Raw genomic sequence first — 17,305 nt, 5'->3', positions numbered from 1 at the left:
AATGTTGTTTTTATGCATTTAAATAATTACACATGCTAAAAAAAAATCAAACATATGGTGAAGAAAAAATAAAACATTTCATAGGGCCCTAAACGTAATTTTTTAAAAACTTTTAATAAATTGCTGTGAAAATGTATGAGTGTTATGATTTAAATTAATTAGACATGAATTTTGATGAATACAATTAAATTTAACCATTAAAAAGGAGTTGAGAAAAAAATAAAACAGAAAAAAATGGAATTCAGAAAAATTCAAACAGAAAACGAAATTTGGAAAAAATTCCCTAAAAAATTTAAAAAGTAAAGTAATAAGTAGTGTAGTTACTTTTCAAATGCAGTAACTAGTAAAGTAATCTCATTACAATTTACAGAAGTAACTAGTAACTAATTAAATTTTTTGAGTAACTACCCCAAAACTGATCCCAACAGTCTTTTTCTACTTCTTAGCTGCATGACTTCTGTTTTGTTTATGGGCCTCGATGATCTCTGAAACGACGGAGGGGTCATCCAGCGTGGAGACGTCCCCCAGGTTGCTCGTGTCCTGCATGGCGACCTTACGCAAGATTCTCCTCATGATTTTCCCAGAGCACGTTTTAGGAAGACGCTTCACAACCTTAAAAGAGAGAAGAGATGCTTTCACAGCCGACAAAATAAATCTCCAAACCATCTGTGCAACAGATCTGCACTGACAGTGATTTTATAACAAACAAACTGTTCTGTGATCAGTCATAATCATTCTTTGTAAATTACAGAAGAATAATATAAATCAAGGGTTAACACTGTACAACAAGGTTCAATAAAAAAAAATAAAAAAAAGTCACTGATTTTACCAGGAAATGATCAGGGGCAGCAAATTTAGCTATTTTGGTAGCCACTAGGTGTCTCAATTCTTCCACAACAGCCTGCTGGTTCTCAGAAGCAGATTCTTTTAAAACTACAAATGCGAATGGAACTGGTGAAAGAGAAAGATAGGAAAAGAAAGTGAGAGACATGTCAACATTTGGCAAAGTAAGATCGGATTCACATTGATCACTGATTATGTGATGGTCAATTATATCTATTATTTTATGTTGTTTTCACAATGACCAAGGGTGTTGTAAAGCACACAATGGAAGTGGTCAAAAGGTCTCTGGTTGCTGGGGGTGTTCCAGATGGCGCATGAATGAAAAAGGTGAGAGGAAGAACAAATCGAGGGCTCGCAGGGGGCCTCACCTTCTCCTTTGATCTCATGGGGAATTCCGATAACTGCGGTCTCAGGAACATCTGGATGTCCATCCTAGTAACAGAGAAACACACATTGTCAACCAAAAAGTTTGCTTCTACACTACTATTCCAAAGTTTGTGGTCAGTAATATTTTTTTATTTTATGTTTTTGAAAAAAGTATTTTATGCTCACCAAGGTTGCATTTGTTAGATCAAAAAGTCAGTAAAACAATAATAGTTATTTTAAACTGTAAAAACTTTTCAAAATATTACTATTATTCTATAGTTTTAACAGTTATTCCTGTGATACGATCCTGGATTTTCAGCAGCTATTACTCCAGTCTTCATTGTAACATTTCCTATTATTATTAAATGTTAAAAATAAGTGCTGCTTAATATTTTTGTTCACATTTTTCAGGTTTCTTTCATAAATAGAAAGTTCAAAAGAACAGCATTTATTTAGAATGGAAATCTTTTTCAACATTATAAATGTATTTAGTCATTTTTGAATTAATATAGTTCTAAAAATCGTTCTCAGTATTAAAGAATAGCAGAGTACACACCACAACTATAACGATAAAGGCATAGAGAAACAATATAGTTGGAATCACATTCAGAATGATTTTTTCCATCTGATGAATGATAAAAACATTGACAGCCAATCAAAATCAATCCTGCTATAATGAGCTTGATAATTTAAAGCGCGAGCGCTTGGAATGAAACTATTATCGAACCTTTACGGACCCCAAACTTTTAGAGTAACAGCAGTGTATTTGCATAGCTCTGTAAATACAGACTCTCTATAGAACACTTTTGTATCAGGTCTAATTTGCCCAATTATTGCAGTGTGGGGATATTCAAATGATTTGAAAGAAGGCATTTGGGTCAAGAATGCTAAATTATGCTTATGATAAAGGATCTTGGGGTCTCACCAGTGCATCTTCTATCTCAGCAGTGCCCAGCCGATGCCCACTGATATTAATGACGTCATCCATCCGCCCTGTGATCTGGTAGTAACCGTCTTCAGTGCGGTACGCCCCATCACCCGAAAAATACTGGCCTATGAAAGTTTTCACCATTATACTAGCTTATACCTCTGATCACTTTCATGTTAACTTTATTTGAAACTTTTTATGGCGTGAAAATTAAAATGGAGTTAGTACAATCTACAACAACAGAAGGCACATTTGAAAAATCCAAACAGATTATTTTGACATTTTCCCAGATAGGGCTTGCTAACATTCCTCTCATGCCCTCGCTTTGAAGTCAAAGTCAAAAAGAACAGTTAAATAATTCAGCAAGTATTCCAACTTTTCTGTTTCATAAGTTTCCTAGCAAGAAGGAGCTTAGAGAGCATCTGGGGTCTTGCTCACCTTGGTACGGTTTAAAATATGCATCCACGAATCTCTGGTGGTCTCCAAATATGGTTCTGGCCATTCCAGGCCAAGGCTGGCTGATGCACAGAGCTCCACTGACATCATTTCCAATTAATATCTGTCCCTGTTGATAAAGCAAAATTGATTATTCTACATTACTAAAAACACGTGCACGGAGAGGTCATGTCCCTCCTTGGATGATCTTAATGGGAGGGGGTAAAAATCTCTCTGAATAGCCCGGGAGCGTAACAAAAGAGCGCCTCAGAGGAGATTACATGCACTTCAGCATGCATTATTTCACTTTTTTTTTTCACTGTCTGTAACACAAAGTTTTCTTTAATCAAGCTGGACGCATGGATCCAGGCAGAACCAGGCAGAGCAAAAGACAAATATAACCCTCTTTAGGTCTGATAGTCTGCTAGCAACTGTCTTGTACAGTTGTTAACTACACTGGAAAAACCAGGAAGTAAAGAGCTAATTACAACTAATTTGTTGTAATTGACTTTATATTTCACAATGTGACCGTTTCACAACTGTAACTTTATATATCACACTGGGACGTCATATACAACAACTGTGACTTTATTTGTTATAACTGACAAGTCTAACAGTGTGAGTTTTATTATGCCTCTGTATCTCTCAACAGTCACTTTTTTGTGATTGTGACTTTTTAATTTGACAGATTATTACTATATTTCACAATTGTGACCATTTCTTGCAAACGGGGCTTTATATCTCACAAATGTCTTTTTATTTCAGTTGTAACCATTTTTTCAGTTTATGACTATACTGTGCTTTATTTTCTATAAGTGCAGCTTTATATCTCACATTTATGACTTTTTATTTTTTTAGACAACTATATGTCATGGTTGCAATCTTATTTCTAACAATTCTGACTTTTAATTTGCAATTGTAACTTTCCGAATATGACTACATCTTTACAATTGCACATTTCTCACAATTATGAATTATTATTTTACAATATAACTATATTTTAGATTATCATATCTCATAATTCCTCACAATTATGACTTTTATCTCTCAGAATTTTAACTTTATATTTTAGAATCTTTCTGCATCTTACAATTGGGGATTCACAGCACATCTCACAATTGCTACTTTATTTCTCGCAATTATCACTGTATTTCACCACGTCACTTCATATCTGACAGTTGTCTTTTTGTTTTTCACATTTTACATTTTTTTACTTTGAGGTGGATGTGCTTCTGTACTGATGTGTTGTTGAAGAATTTAATTCACCTTCTCCCCGAGTAGTGCCGGCTGTATGCCAAAAAAGGGTCTCATAGCCATTGCAGGCCGGATCTCTGCTCCTGGTTCAGCTGGGAGTGGGGCAATACACACCCCGCCAGTTTCTGAAGAGAGAGAGCCCAGTGAATCACACATGGGGTAAATCATCCCATCAGTGCTGCTAGACTAAGGACTAAGGGTACGATACTCGGACAAGAAGAGATGCAGCGATTGACAGTCTCGTGGGGTGTTCGTTTTACCAGTCTGCCACCATGTGTCCACCAGAGGGCACCGTCCATCCCCGACCACATTATGAAACCACTCCCATGCCTCTTGGTTAATGGGCTCTCCAACTGTCAACAGATCACACATTCACATGGTCATCTATATTGACAAATTCATCAACCAAAAACACTGCACTTAAAAACTTGTCTCTAAGTTGATTTGATCGAGTGACTTGGCAATTCAAGGAAATCTTAGCTCTATCTTTTCAACTGACAGGCCCTAAAGGGACAAACAAAACCCAGACCGGCTGCGCAGTAGTCTAGTGTCCTTAATGTTTGGCACAAAGTCAGATTTTCCATTGTTGATCTCAAAGGCTGTGTGACTAGACTCATTAAAAATCATCCAGCGTAAGCAGGCTGAATTTGAACAGTGGCTGAACTCTCTCCCATAAAGAGCTGACTATACCATGGTGTTGGAAGTACAATTTTTGGGCCGTTAACACAAAGGTCTTCAGTTCAAACCCTGTAAAGCTGATTAGTTCCCCTTCCCCACTGTGCCCTTGCAATGCACTTATCCCTCCTATGACAGAAAGTAACCCCCCGAAGTAACCTGGGGATAAGTCGTAATACATTGCTAAAATGACACAAAGACTTTCAGAGAAAGCAAACAAACTGTTAGTTTTCAGTGTCCACATGACATCTAATCAGCTGATTTGATGATCAAAAAATATTTCTTATTATTATCAATGTTAAAAACAGTTGTGATGCTGTATTTTTGTTGAAGCCATAATACATTTTACAGGGTTATTTGATCAATACAAAGTTCATAGGACAAACAAATAGAATATTTGTGTAGAATTATAAATGTCTGTATCACTTTTGATCAATTTAATGCATCCTTGCAAATACATGGTTTTCTTTTTAAAATATTACAGACCCCAAACCTTTCAATGGTAGTATACTATAACAAAAATATATTATATTATACCTCCAAAAACATTACAATATCTGTATTATTAATTTATTTGTATTTATTTATTTACTAAACCTCTGTAGGCTTACCAGATGCAAGTGTCTTTAGTGATGACCTGTCATATTTCTTCACCCAGTTTTCCTCATGCTTCATAAGTAATCTGATGGCAGTAGGAGCTCCATAAAACTGATTTATTCTTAACCTCTGAACTGTCTCCCAGTAACGACCTAAAAACAGTCACAAAACACATTCTAACAGTCAAGACAAAGATAATGAAGAGAACCAGAGACAGCTCTTCAACAGAACACCGGTTATGGAACCAAAAAAAAAAAGCAATTTTAAACATGAACATCAACAGTAATTATGACTACAAACATTACAGAAAAACATTTCCTAATTGATACCAGTTTTAGAAAACCAGGTTTAATTAGGAGAACATCACAGAAAAGGTTTCAAGTAGAGGTCACACTTTAAAGAGTACACTGCTTTACAGCCACTCATGTGGGCTCATTTCGATTAAAATACACTCATAAAGGTAGATAAGACTTGCTATACAGTTAATGTGTCGCATCATTTTATCTGAGAACTGAACAAAAGAAGTTGATTCAGTTTGAAGGATTGGGAGGGACAGGAACACTATCTGGCATGATCTAGAGGGGTCATCACCTCTATCAGAATGGATGAGAAGAGGAACATGACCGACACTCCACTGAAGAGAGAATTAAACAGGATGTGATGCATTTGAAAACATTTATTGTAATCAACTTTACTTAATAATATAAATAACCTTTTATTTCGGCAGATACGGTGCAATACTTTGGCAATGTAAATGCAAATTATTCATCATGCCGATAAACCACTACAGCATTGGTTTTCAACCTGTGGTCCGTGTCCGCAGTGATATTGCAAGTGGGCCGCCAATTACTATTAAAATAAATAAGAATATTGTTAATATATGTAAAAATTTCTAAGTTATAACATAATAACATCATTTCATATATATAATTAAATAAATAAACTGTTAAACTGTTACTATGCTTCCACTATTCGAGCTGGCTGATTGGTTTAAGAATAAACCACCAATTTATCTTATTATTATTTATTTATCGATATTTTTGCTGCATATGCTACAGAACAACAAATTCAAACGTGCATAAATGGCTGCCAACAGGCTCGACATAAATGGGTTTCAAAGTGTTCCCTCTGACTGCTTGCTCCGCTGACTGTCTGTTGAGCTGGATCTGGTTTTCCCGTTTTGCTGAGTGCCAGCCCGAGTTATTTTCTGTTCATTGCCAGTCCATTCTAGGGCTGTGTGATTAATCGAAATCGTCATAAAATCACAATTTGAGCGTCGCGATTACTAAATCGCTTTATAGCACGATTTTCCGTGGCCCTGACAGAACAGAACAGACTGGGCATATGCCTAATTCCAGGTTCACACACTGTTTGTAATGTGTCTTTTTTCCGAGCCCATTTTAACGGATCAGAGCGTTCACACTGCACGCGGTAAAAGGCTAGAAATAAAAATGTGCGAAAATAATTAATATCTAACACATGAGCATAGAGAGAATTGTGAGTGGACAGGACGCAGTTTAAGTGAGAGGAGACACGTTTTAAGTGCGCGCACTCTCTCCGGGCAAGCACGTCTGGTTTTGTGAAAGAGCAAAGGAAGTCTGTGTGCCAACAGAGATTCGCGCTCGTGCATTATTTTAATGTGCTTTCGCGTTACAATAACGCGCTCTCGCTGCTGCTTTTGCACCGCTTACACACTGCAATCGGAGTATGTGTGAACCTGTATAATGTATAACAAATCTATTTCAACACCTGAGACACCTCTACAATTAATGAGCTCTATGAACAATGCATGGCAAAAAAGAAAAAGAAGTCACTGGACACAGGATTTATTTATTTATTTTTTTTGCCATAAGTCTATACATTTTGTTACACCTTTACTATAGTGATAATTTTGAATTATGTCTGTTATAGAGACATTACAACTTTTTGATAAAGCTAAGGTTTTCTTTTGGAAATATGTTTCAAATTCATTCTGAATGCATTTATGACTGTAAATATCTGTGTGTGTCAAAATCGTGATTAAAATCGAATTCGCAAAATTGATCAAAGAAATCGCGATAGCACAGCCCTAGTTCATTCAATAAATACAGTTAACAATCTAGCTTCTGAGTACTAAGTTATTAACCCAACAATAGCGGGGTCAGTTAATTTTTTTTGCAGTGGGCCGCGCAAACATATGTGTTTGGTTGTGTGGGCCGCGAGTTGAAAAAGGTTGGGAACCACTGCACTACACTACAACTGAATCTGCAACTGAAAAAGAGATAGAGTGCGCACATTATCTATACTGCATGGATCATTAGTATTGGTCATTTCTCTTGATATCTCACCTGGATTAGGGTACACAGGTGTGCTCTCAAACAGAACAGATGTGGCTCCGTTACACAGGGGTCCGTACACCACGTAAGTGTGCCCCGTAATCCAACCAATGTCAGCAACACAGCCAAATACATCTCCAGGTGTGTAGTCAAACACATACTGCAACAACAGACAGGTAGACAGACAAACATAACGCTATACATCATATCCTATAATATACATATACTATACCAGTCAAAGAAAAAATCTATATATTAACACACATGCACATATACACTAATGCACACATAAATATACATTTAGTGTGACAGTATGCGTGTGATCAGAGAAGCTCAGAGACACACCTGATGTGTGAGGGAAGCATAGAGCAGGTAACCGGCCTGTGTGTGCACGATGCCCTTGGGTTTACCTGTACTACCTGAGGTAAACAGCATGAACAGCATCTCCTCGCTGTCCATGGGCTCTGGAGCACACACTGACGACTGGCCCGCCATCACCTGGAACAGACAGAAAAAGTACATAGCATTTTACTTATATTATCAGCACCATTTTTTTCATGTTTTAGTGTGTGTATTGCTGTATAAATGGTAAATACTATATATTAGGGGTGTAACGGTACGCAAAAATCACGGTTCGGTACGTACCTCGGTTTTAGAGTCACGGTTCGGTTCATTTTCGGTACAGTAAGGGAAAGAAATGCAAACATTAAACTGCAGGTTGTTTATTACTATAAACTTTTTTTTACAATTTGTTTACACTTTTTTAAAATACTTTTTAATAAAATATATATATATATAATAAAAAATAATAAGAAATAAAATACTGCTGTAAAGTTCTCCACTAAATAAAATACTCTCAGTCTCAAACCAATATCATATAATAAAATATAATGAAAAATATAAATAAATAACTATGATTACAGTGCAGCATTACCAATCCCAGCTTGTAGGCCTGCTCATATTTAAAATATATATATAACTTTTCCAAACTGTAAAGTGCAGCGTCAACAGTTTCAGTTTTTAGACCTGCTCAGATTTCGTTATTGCGTTGGACCGATCGGCATTAAGAGCAAAGGTCGGTTTAAATGCCGACAGCAGCTGCATTTGAATTACAATCTTTTTTTTCCGAGTTGTAGTTATGTTCACACTCGCGTGATGCCTTTTGAAAACCTTAGGCCGGTGACACACTGGCATATTGCACCTGTCAAACATAAGTCTATTTTGCTGTCAATACTGTCAGGGCCGGTGTTCTGTCGATTTGTGCTGCCTTGTCGAAAAATGCTACCTCCCATTAAAACCAATGGTAGCATAATTCGATAGCGAAAAGTGTTACCTATCAGATTTTGCTTCATGCATGATATTAATAAGGTGTGAGGCTTTATTAACATGTACACCTACCCCAACCCTAAACCTACCCTTACAGTATGATAAATACAGTGTTGGTAGCATAATCTGATAGGCAGCATTATTTGTCAGAACACCGGCATAAGCTCAAATGCCGCTCTAGGCAGAGCACGATCGTGCCGCCCCCACCTCACATTCACAATTAGGGATCCTTAAGATGTATGTAAAAAAATTTTTTTTACCTATGAAATTACACTAAAATAAAAACGTGCAAGCATGTTTTCATTCTGCAAAAAGGTGAAAAAGGTACACAATGCACCGCTGCATATAATTTCTGTTTTATAGGCTAATAGATAGTGTACAGAATAAAACTAAACATATGCACACAACTTTTTAGCTCACAAAACTGGAGGTTTCGATTTTTTCTTGACTGATACAAACATTCACACACCTAAATTTCAGAAGCGTGCGCGTCGGGCTTTCGCAGCGGCAAACGCTTTGATTGCGTCCTCGAGTTTAACTTGTACTTCGGAGATCATTTTTAATCAGTTTAAGCTTTGAGAAACTTCGTTCTCCAGAGCTCACATTGACGGGGAGAGTGAGAAGCACTCTCAATGCTACAAAAACATTTGGAAAAATTGATTCCATCTCTTTTTCACAGATGAATTTCAGCGCATCCAGTGGTTAGATCCAGCAACCAGGCGTCTGCCCAAAGCAGTCAGCTCTTCAAACAATTCATGCCCGTCAACATCCCGCGAGTCTCCACGAGTCAGGGCCTTTTCCAGTCCTAGCAATCCTGAAAAACTATTCTATTCTCCTTTTCTTTGAGAGATGCGATGTCATATAAAAATTCCAATACGCGCCCATTGTCTCTAAGCAGCGAAAAGCGCTGTATGACACATAATCATAACTTTAGTCAGTTAAAAACCTCATAATCATGAAAAGTTTGCAATTAAGTTTTGCAACAACGTACCAAAATACAGTAACAGCAATAATGTGCATAGGAGGATTTAAGTCTTGAAGATATAAAGTAAAATTAGGTGTCATCAGCGCAGAAACCATGATCCACTTACTATACATAATCCATTGCGATGTATTTGCCCTTCATTCAAGCCCTCGGTTTACCCGCGCTCATTACATTAGCACAGAATCAGTTCAGAATCAATTACCAAAAGAATCAGTTCGGTTCAGACGCGCTGTGAGTCAGTCGGTTTCACGCTGAATCACGCTGAATCACGCATGCGCAGTATCATCAGCTCCTCGGTTCTCAAATCGGACGCGTCCGATAGAAACGGTTTTCAGTTCAGTGTACTGATGATCCGAAAACCGATGCAACCGGTTCTTGACTCGAGAACGAGAATCGCTGTAACCGGCACGTGCTGCAGTTCAGTATCATCAGCTGCTCTACTCCTGTTCATGTTCTGTTTACTACCACTGTTGGGAACGTTACTTTAAAAAAGTAATTAGTTATAGTTACTCACTACTTGTTCCAAAAAGTAACTGAGTTAGTAACTCGTTACCAGGGAAAGTATCTATTTGCGTTACTGTAAAAAAAAAAAAAAAAGTTGCTATATGTCAAAGAATTATTTTATTTTTTTAGCAGTTTTCACAAGTCAGTTGAAATAAGTAGAACAGACAGGTGTTCGTACATAACTTTCGAGATGTATTGCACAGCAAGAGTTTTATCATGCACTCTTTGTAAGAAAAGTGTTTTTGGCCACTAGCTTTGTAGATGCGTGTGTCACACATTACATGTACACATTACATGCACGTTCTTGCCTTTGACTACAATGAATTTGAAGTAGTGGTTATATCTCCACCTTGAAAATGCCAACTTTTCATCGGATTGCTCCTGACTCGCCATTTCTGCTGCTGCTGCGAATCTCTGTGTAGCTGTTGCGTGTGTGTGACTGTGTGTGTTTGGCGCCGCTGGCGCGTGTGTGTAAAAACACTGGCTCTGATTGGCTACCATGAAACACATGACTCTGCCTTAGCCAATCATAATCGCTTATCTCGTTATTAACCCACCTGCTCACTCGCTGTGTGAGCCAGGGGTGCGTTCGGATTGCATATTAAATCAATGCATAGTAACGCACCGCATTTAACGTTCAGTAACGTTAACGGCGTTGTAACGATAGGAAAAGTAATTAGTTAGATTACCCCGTTACTGAAAAAATAACGTCGTTACCTAACGCCGTTCTTTTAAACGCCGTTATTCCAAACACTGTTTACTACAAACTCAATTTGTGAATGTGTCATCATTAACTATGAATACAGTATCATCCCTTATTCCTATTAAACCTAGAGTCTTTAGAGTCTTAATTATTGTCCAACTTCCCTGAAAACCCATCTGGCCTATACATAATCTACAATATACAGATTAGAAACATTCATCTAAAAAAAAAAAAAAAAAAGCAAAATAAAATATAGTTATTTTATCACACTTTCTGATGTTTAACAAAATACTTGAAAAATTACACGCATACGCAGTATCATCAGTTCATCGGTTCTCAAATCGGACACGTCCGAAAAAAACGATTTTCGGTTAAGTGTACTGGTGATCCAAAAACCGATGCAACCGGTTCTTGACTCGAGAACGAGAATCAGCTCATCGGTTCTCAAATCGGATGCGTCCAACAGAAACGATTCTCGGTTCAGTGTACTGGTGATCCGAAAACCGATGCAACCGGTTCTTGACTCGAGAACGAGAACTGCTCCAGCAGTGGTCGTGTTCGTTCATCATCTGGCTCGGCTCGGTGTTCATCTTCAGTTCGGTCTTCACAGCAGTTCAGTCAGTGTACTGTTTGAGTAAATTAATTACCCTGGTATATTGGTTTATTCTGACTCAGAGGGAGTGTCAGTCACTTTAAAAAAGTTAACAGCTTAAGTAATTTGTGGATTAATGCTTATTGGAGACGCGAACCGTTTCAAACGATTCAGTTCAACCGGTTCACTAAGAAGAACCGGTTAAATTGAACGATTCGTTCACGAATCGGACATCACTAATCACTAGCAGAAACACCACTCTCACTCCACGCAGCCAGTGTGTCACCGGCCTTAGAATCAGCTGGGCGGGATTTGCGCTGAACGCAGAGACTTCCGCCACTTAATATGTTCGTTTGGAAACACGAAAATGTACCCATGTTCCGCACACAAAATATTGCATTCGGTCATTCGGTACACATGTGCACCGTACCGAAAGCCCTGTACCGAAACGGTCCGGTACGAATACACGTACCATTACACCCCTACTATATATATATATATATATATATAAATATATTTATTTATTTATATATAAATATATTTATTTATTTATATATAAATATATTTATTTATATATATATATATATATATATATATATATATATATATATATATATATATATATATATATATATATATATATCAATCATACTAATAAAGAACTTTGGAACTGAAAAACTGCTAAATGTAGTCGCATGACATTAATCATCACATACTGCATTCTTATAGAATGCTTTTTAACTATTATTTATGCTGTTTTTACGCTCATTTAGTTAAAATGCAAAATGTTAATCATGTAAAGATAAGGTAAAATAGGTAAAAATAAATCTATTTTGATATGGATGTTGCACAGGCTAGAAGAACAACTTTCCACAACTTCAAATTCAGCTGTGACCGCAGAGCATTGTCTCTGGTGTGAATTAATAATCACTCAAGTGCAATATAGATTCACCAATCACCTGGATGTCTAATATTAGTTTCTGTCCAGCAGTCAAGAGTTAACTTTCAGTCATGCCCTTCATTGTTATGGTCTTTTATTCTATCTGTTGTAGTTTAATAATAATGTCTGTTTAGTCTAAATGGATTTTCCACTTGTTTTGCCATTGTTAATGTTGGAGACTAATGTCTTTTCTGCAAATAATGAGATTAAACACGATATTTACCTTGCAAACAAAACCTTAATCTTAAAACATAACTCTTCAGCCCATTTAAACAGCATGTGGAGTTTCCCGAGGCCCAGACCAGCTTTTCTGCACAGTAATCCTCTACGGTTTTTATTTTATTTCTTTTTTCCGTTTTTTTTTTTTTATCACACGTGATCTAGTATTTCCTTGAACTGTCCCTACAAATAGAATACTGTCAAACTGACCAACATGTGACCACTATGACCAATTCTAGACAAGGAGTGATGAACATCACGAGAGACAGTCAAACACAGGCACTTCTGGCAAGACAAAACAAGATGGACTGTGCCCAAATTACTCAAAAAATGAAGTTGAATTAGAACTACTGTATACTCCTAGTTTTGTGCCCTAATTAGGTACAATTTAGGGACACATTCCTTCTCCCCTTAACGAACCATTACAAAGCTTTGCAAAAACTCTGTTTCTGGTAGATGAGACCCTAAAAAGTGCAAAACTACCAGAAAGTGGCTTGCTGCACAGATACAATACACTTGAAAAGGTTTATGTATTTGATGCTTAGACAAATGTAATATTCTACTTATTCTAAAGCGTTTCTCCTTTGTTGCCGACCATCCCTACTGTTGAGTCCTGGCAGAGGTATATAAAGACCAAATAATAACAAAAACATATTCTAATTTGGCTTTTGATTCTGTACACTGCAGGAGGTCACTGCTGTATGATTTACCTCATCTAAAGAAATATCTAGTTTGCCCATCGGCACACTATTGTTAGTTCTCTTGGCCACAAACACATGCCGGATAGATGGACAGCTCTTCACTGCTTTATCCACCATGGGCTTCAGATCGAAGATACGGCCGCCCCTCACACCTTGGTTGCATGTGATGACAAACTTGCACTGGGCTGTGTATATGGAAGAGAAAAATTTAGTTTGACTCTTCAAATTCGAGCTCAGCTTTCCTGAAAAGTATACAGGAACTTTACAAGACTTTAATAACCAGTAGAGGACTTTAATATTTGTAGCTATGTTTAATAGTCAGCAAAAAAATAGTCCTCAATTGATCTAACTATTGCTGCATTGTATGTATATATTCATATTTACTTTTTGATTTGTTTTGCTTTTTTTATTATTATTATTATTATACTTGTTTGTTTGCTTTTTGTTCATGGAGCTAACATTCATAATTCTATTTTGTGTTTGACTTGGAGAGTAAGGAACTTTTTGAATAATTTAATTTTGATCTCTGTTAATAGATTGAAACAATTGCTGTTCTCTTTTTTTCTGTATCTCTCTGATTGAATAGTATCAATAAAAATAAAAAAAGAGTTAAACTAAAAACATCATGGATATTTTTTTCAACGATTTGTAGTACAGCGCTATTAAAAACAACTTCACAGCTGCTGAGATAAACAGGTCACTGCTTTATAACAAGGCAACATTATTTTACTCACCATCCTGAATTCTGCCAGCCAGAGCCTCTGAGCTGAACCCTGCAAACACCACAGTGTGCACGGCACCGATACGAGCACAGGCCAACATGGCTACTACTGCCATAGGAGACACCGGCATGTAGATGGCCACCCGCTCTCCCCTCTGGACACCATAACTCTTTAAAGTGTTGGCAAGGCGACAGGTCCTCTCCAGAAGCTCCCTGAGATTTGAATGTTTTACAGATATAAACATACAGCTGTGTAACAAGAAACTGCGGATGGGAAAGTAAATATGTGATAGTTTAATTTCAAGTGGTTCAAGTGCTGAATTGATGCACTTGCACGGAAACACCGAAGTCACATGGTCATAATGCACCAAACTGGCATTTATGGGGTTTAGTTTAATAGTGTATTTATACTACAAAAAAGTAGAGGCAAGCTTTTGTTGGCTTAATGAACATATTATTATGCCATATTGTGTCTGAAGAAACTGTTAATCAGGATCTTGGGTCATAGATGAGAAACAGAAATGTGTCTAAACTGTGAGACCAGGGACAAAACATTTTCACTTTCATACTAATGCACATCAATGTCTTTTAACTTCCTGTTCACCAGTTAAAGCAGGAAAGTGACATGTACATGTGCACTGCTAAAGGTGTCATCTTTACACACATGATTGTTTGTGCAATCGGACTGCTTCTTCACAAAATCTTCACATTTCCGCCATAAAAGATGAGAAATAGTTCATTTTCGAGGTTCGGTGTGCAGGCTAGATGAGAGAAAACAGCCTGCTGGCTGTTGTGTTATGGTAACATTGAGGACAGTAGATCCTGTAATTATTTAGTTATTTTGTTAACAGCAGTGATCTGAACCACAGCCAGGAATATTCAATCTTTATTTCAAGCACTAAAGAGTGGGGGGCGCACATTCCATCACAGGACCCTCAAAACCTGCCTTTGTTCTCCATAAGAAAGCGCATGTGAAAGAACTCCCCCAAAACTCTTCAGTAGTGTGCTGTTCAGTAGTTTACATGTTATCCGTGTCAATCCCAGCAAGGCCAGGATTTCTAATCTATTACAATATTATGGAGAACGGTATGAAAACTGATATTCAATTTGAGATTACATTTCGCAGTGTTATTAAATTATTAATGTTTTTAAAGATTAACTTGAGGTGAGCATTAGATGACTGCAAAGGTAATCTAAATGAAAACCTACAATCCTAGTCTTAGTCAGAATTCATAAGGAAAATAATGCTATTAGATCTCAATCCAGCTGGAACAATAACTTCCATTGTTGATACTGTTTTTAGAAACTATTAAAAACATTTTAATTAACTTAAAAATAAATTAAATTTATATATTAGTTGAAGAAAATAGACAAATGAAAAAATTACTGACAGAAAGCAGACATACTAAAATCACTAAAACTTACTGACTAACTGATTACCAGTCACTATTGGAATAAATTATTTAGTGGCACATCTAAAATAACAGCATCATGAAAGTAGTTAATAGTTATTTTAAAGAGACACACTGCTTGCTATGACCCCTGTGTGTTGAAAATGTAAGTCTGGGGGTGGATGAGGTTGGGGGTGTGATAAAGAGCCACATGTGAATTTCTCAGGACCTACAAATGTACCTGTATGTGATCCTTTCTTCTGTGCCAGGTTCATCTTTCTCCCAAATCAAGGCTACTCTGTCTGGATCCTTTGCCACGTGTACATCCAAACAGTTCACTGTCGATCAATGCAATATAAAATTACTACTATGCCCACTGTAGACAAGATAGAAAGTTGCTATTTGTGGATTTATAAAGCAGCGTGAGAAAATGTAAGTATTACCATCTCAACTAAAATAAAACCTTTTTGTTCTGATAGATAAAAATATTTGATCTAGCATATCGGCAAGTGGAGGTTTATCAGCGATCAACACGACAAACTATTAAAGAAGAAAGGTGCCACTCACCAGAGACGTTCAGCTGCCCTCCAAGAAACCAGTTAATTTTCCCGCTGGTGAGATCGCAGTCCGTCACTTGATCGAAAGGTTTGGTCCATGCCAGCCTTTCCCTGGCGATGGATCCCCAGAAAGTTTCTGGATCTTTGACTGACAGTTCATATAAATCTGAGTAGGTCTTTCCAGCGAGATGCGAGCTGAGGTCCGGTTGAGCCGCGCTGATGCTGGACAGAGACCTGGCGTGACACCGTGAGATCAACACAACACGTTTACTTTTGCGCACACATTCCTGGTTCCTAAATATTACATTTCCGCTGGCCAAAGCATTCAGCAAACTTATGCACATACGTCCAGCCATTATTCCACCCAGTCTGTGCTGGAGTGAAGTTTGCTCAGGTTTCCACAGCAGGTGGCCCGTGACTGTTTCTCAGAGAGGGAGGAGGAGGACACTTGTTGACAAAGAGCCCGCGCAGTGTTGCCAGATTGGAAATGTCCAAGTATCGTACCAGAAGTTCAAAATTATCGTATTTGGAAGAAAATTATCGTACACGAGTCAAAATAGTTATTTATCTATTCTAAACCAAGAACATTTTGACACGACCTGCAATTGCCACAATAGATAACAAGGCGTATTGTTGGACGGAAGCAGTGAGACAAAATACAATCCCATTATTTTCAGTGACTGTCTGCGTCGCGTTGCATATTAAAACATATTAAAATGATTTTTAACACTTGCTTTGTCGCGTCCAGTGAAGAAGGAATTTAGCTGTTGCTGCGTGGTGCAGTTAACTGCACTGTCATCGGAATCCTGCGTGTTGCCAGATGTTGATGTTCATGGACCGCAACTAGTGCTCGTTGGCTTTAAAGCAGGGCACTCTCCTGCATTCTTAACACACCCTCAGGTGCACACGAAAGCATTTAGAGTGTCTGTAATGAGCCGATTTCTTGTATGAGTAAAGAAGCCCTATGACTGCAACTACTATCATTAAAATTTTCATAAAATTCTGAAATTATCGTACATTACGGGATTTTTTTTCATTATTGATCGTACATCGTACAGAGGTAAAAATTATCGTACAAATACGATAATTATCGTACGTCTGGCAACACTGAGCCCGCGTGAAGAAGCGCAGATGGCGTGACTGCAGTCTCAAACCGCCTCCTAAATCATCTTCGTTATAACCCAACCATGTCATGAACTGAACCACATGCGCTGCTTTGGTTTTCACCTTCGATTCCAACTCTGCAATTTCCT

At 37.5% G+C, this 17,305-nt stretch overlaps 1 protein-coding gene across 1 annotated transcript; it reads right to left on the bottom strand.

Annotated features, from left to right (window-relative positions):
* Positions 1-424: 424 nt before the first annotated feature.
* On the bottom strand, positions 425-16,514 carry LOC132111561 (acetyl-coenzyme A synthetase 2-like, mitochondrial). The gene is made up of 14 exons (XM_059518964.1): positions 16,063-16,514; positions 15,737-15,833; positions 14,118-14,317; positions 13,393-13,568; positions 7,759-7,911; positions 7,426-7,573; positions 5,113-5,250; positions 4,087-4,179; positions 3,839-3,951; positions 2,576-2,702; positions 2,135-2,262; positions 1,212-1,275; positions 830-951; positions 425-612 (listed from the first exon to the last, which is right to left on the bottom strand). Exons 1-14 carry the CDS (start codon positions 16,406-16,408, stop codon positions 436-438), a joined length of 2,082 nt encoding a protein of 693 aa, XP_059374947.1. The 5' UTR covers positions 16,409-16,514; the 3' UTR covers positions 425-435.
* Between the last annotated feature and the right edge of the window lie 791 nt (positions 16,515-17,305).

Source organism: Carassius carassius, chromosome 31, assembly GCF_963082965.1.
Source record: "Carassius carassius chromosome 31, fCarCar2.1, whole genome shotgun sequence".
Lineage (NCBI taxonomy): Eukaryota > Metazoa > Chordata > Actinopteri > Cypriniformes > Cyprinidae > Carassius > Carassius carassius.
Note: the sequence above shows the minus strand (reverse complement) of the source record. Positions and strands in the feature narration are given on the sequence as shown.

Excerpts from the sequence above, each read along its gene's own strand:
- LOC132111561 (XM_059518964.1), bottom strand. The coding sequence starts at position 16,408 with ATGGCTGGACGTATGTGCATAAGTTTGCTGAATGCTTTGGCCAGCGGA. Across the intron at positions 2,263-2,575 it reads ATATTTTAAACCGTACCAAG|GCCAGTATTTTTCGGGTGAT; the intron begins GTGAGCAAGACC and ends AAACTTTCATAG. Across the intron at positions 613-829 it reads CTGCCCCTGATCATTTCCTG|GTTGTGAAGCGTCTTCCTAA; the intron begins GTAAAATCAGTG and ends CTCTCTTTTAAG.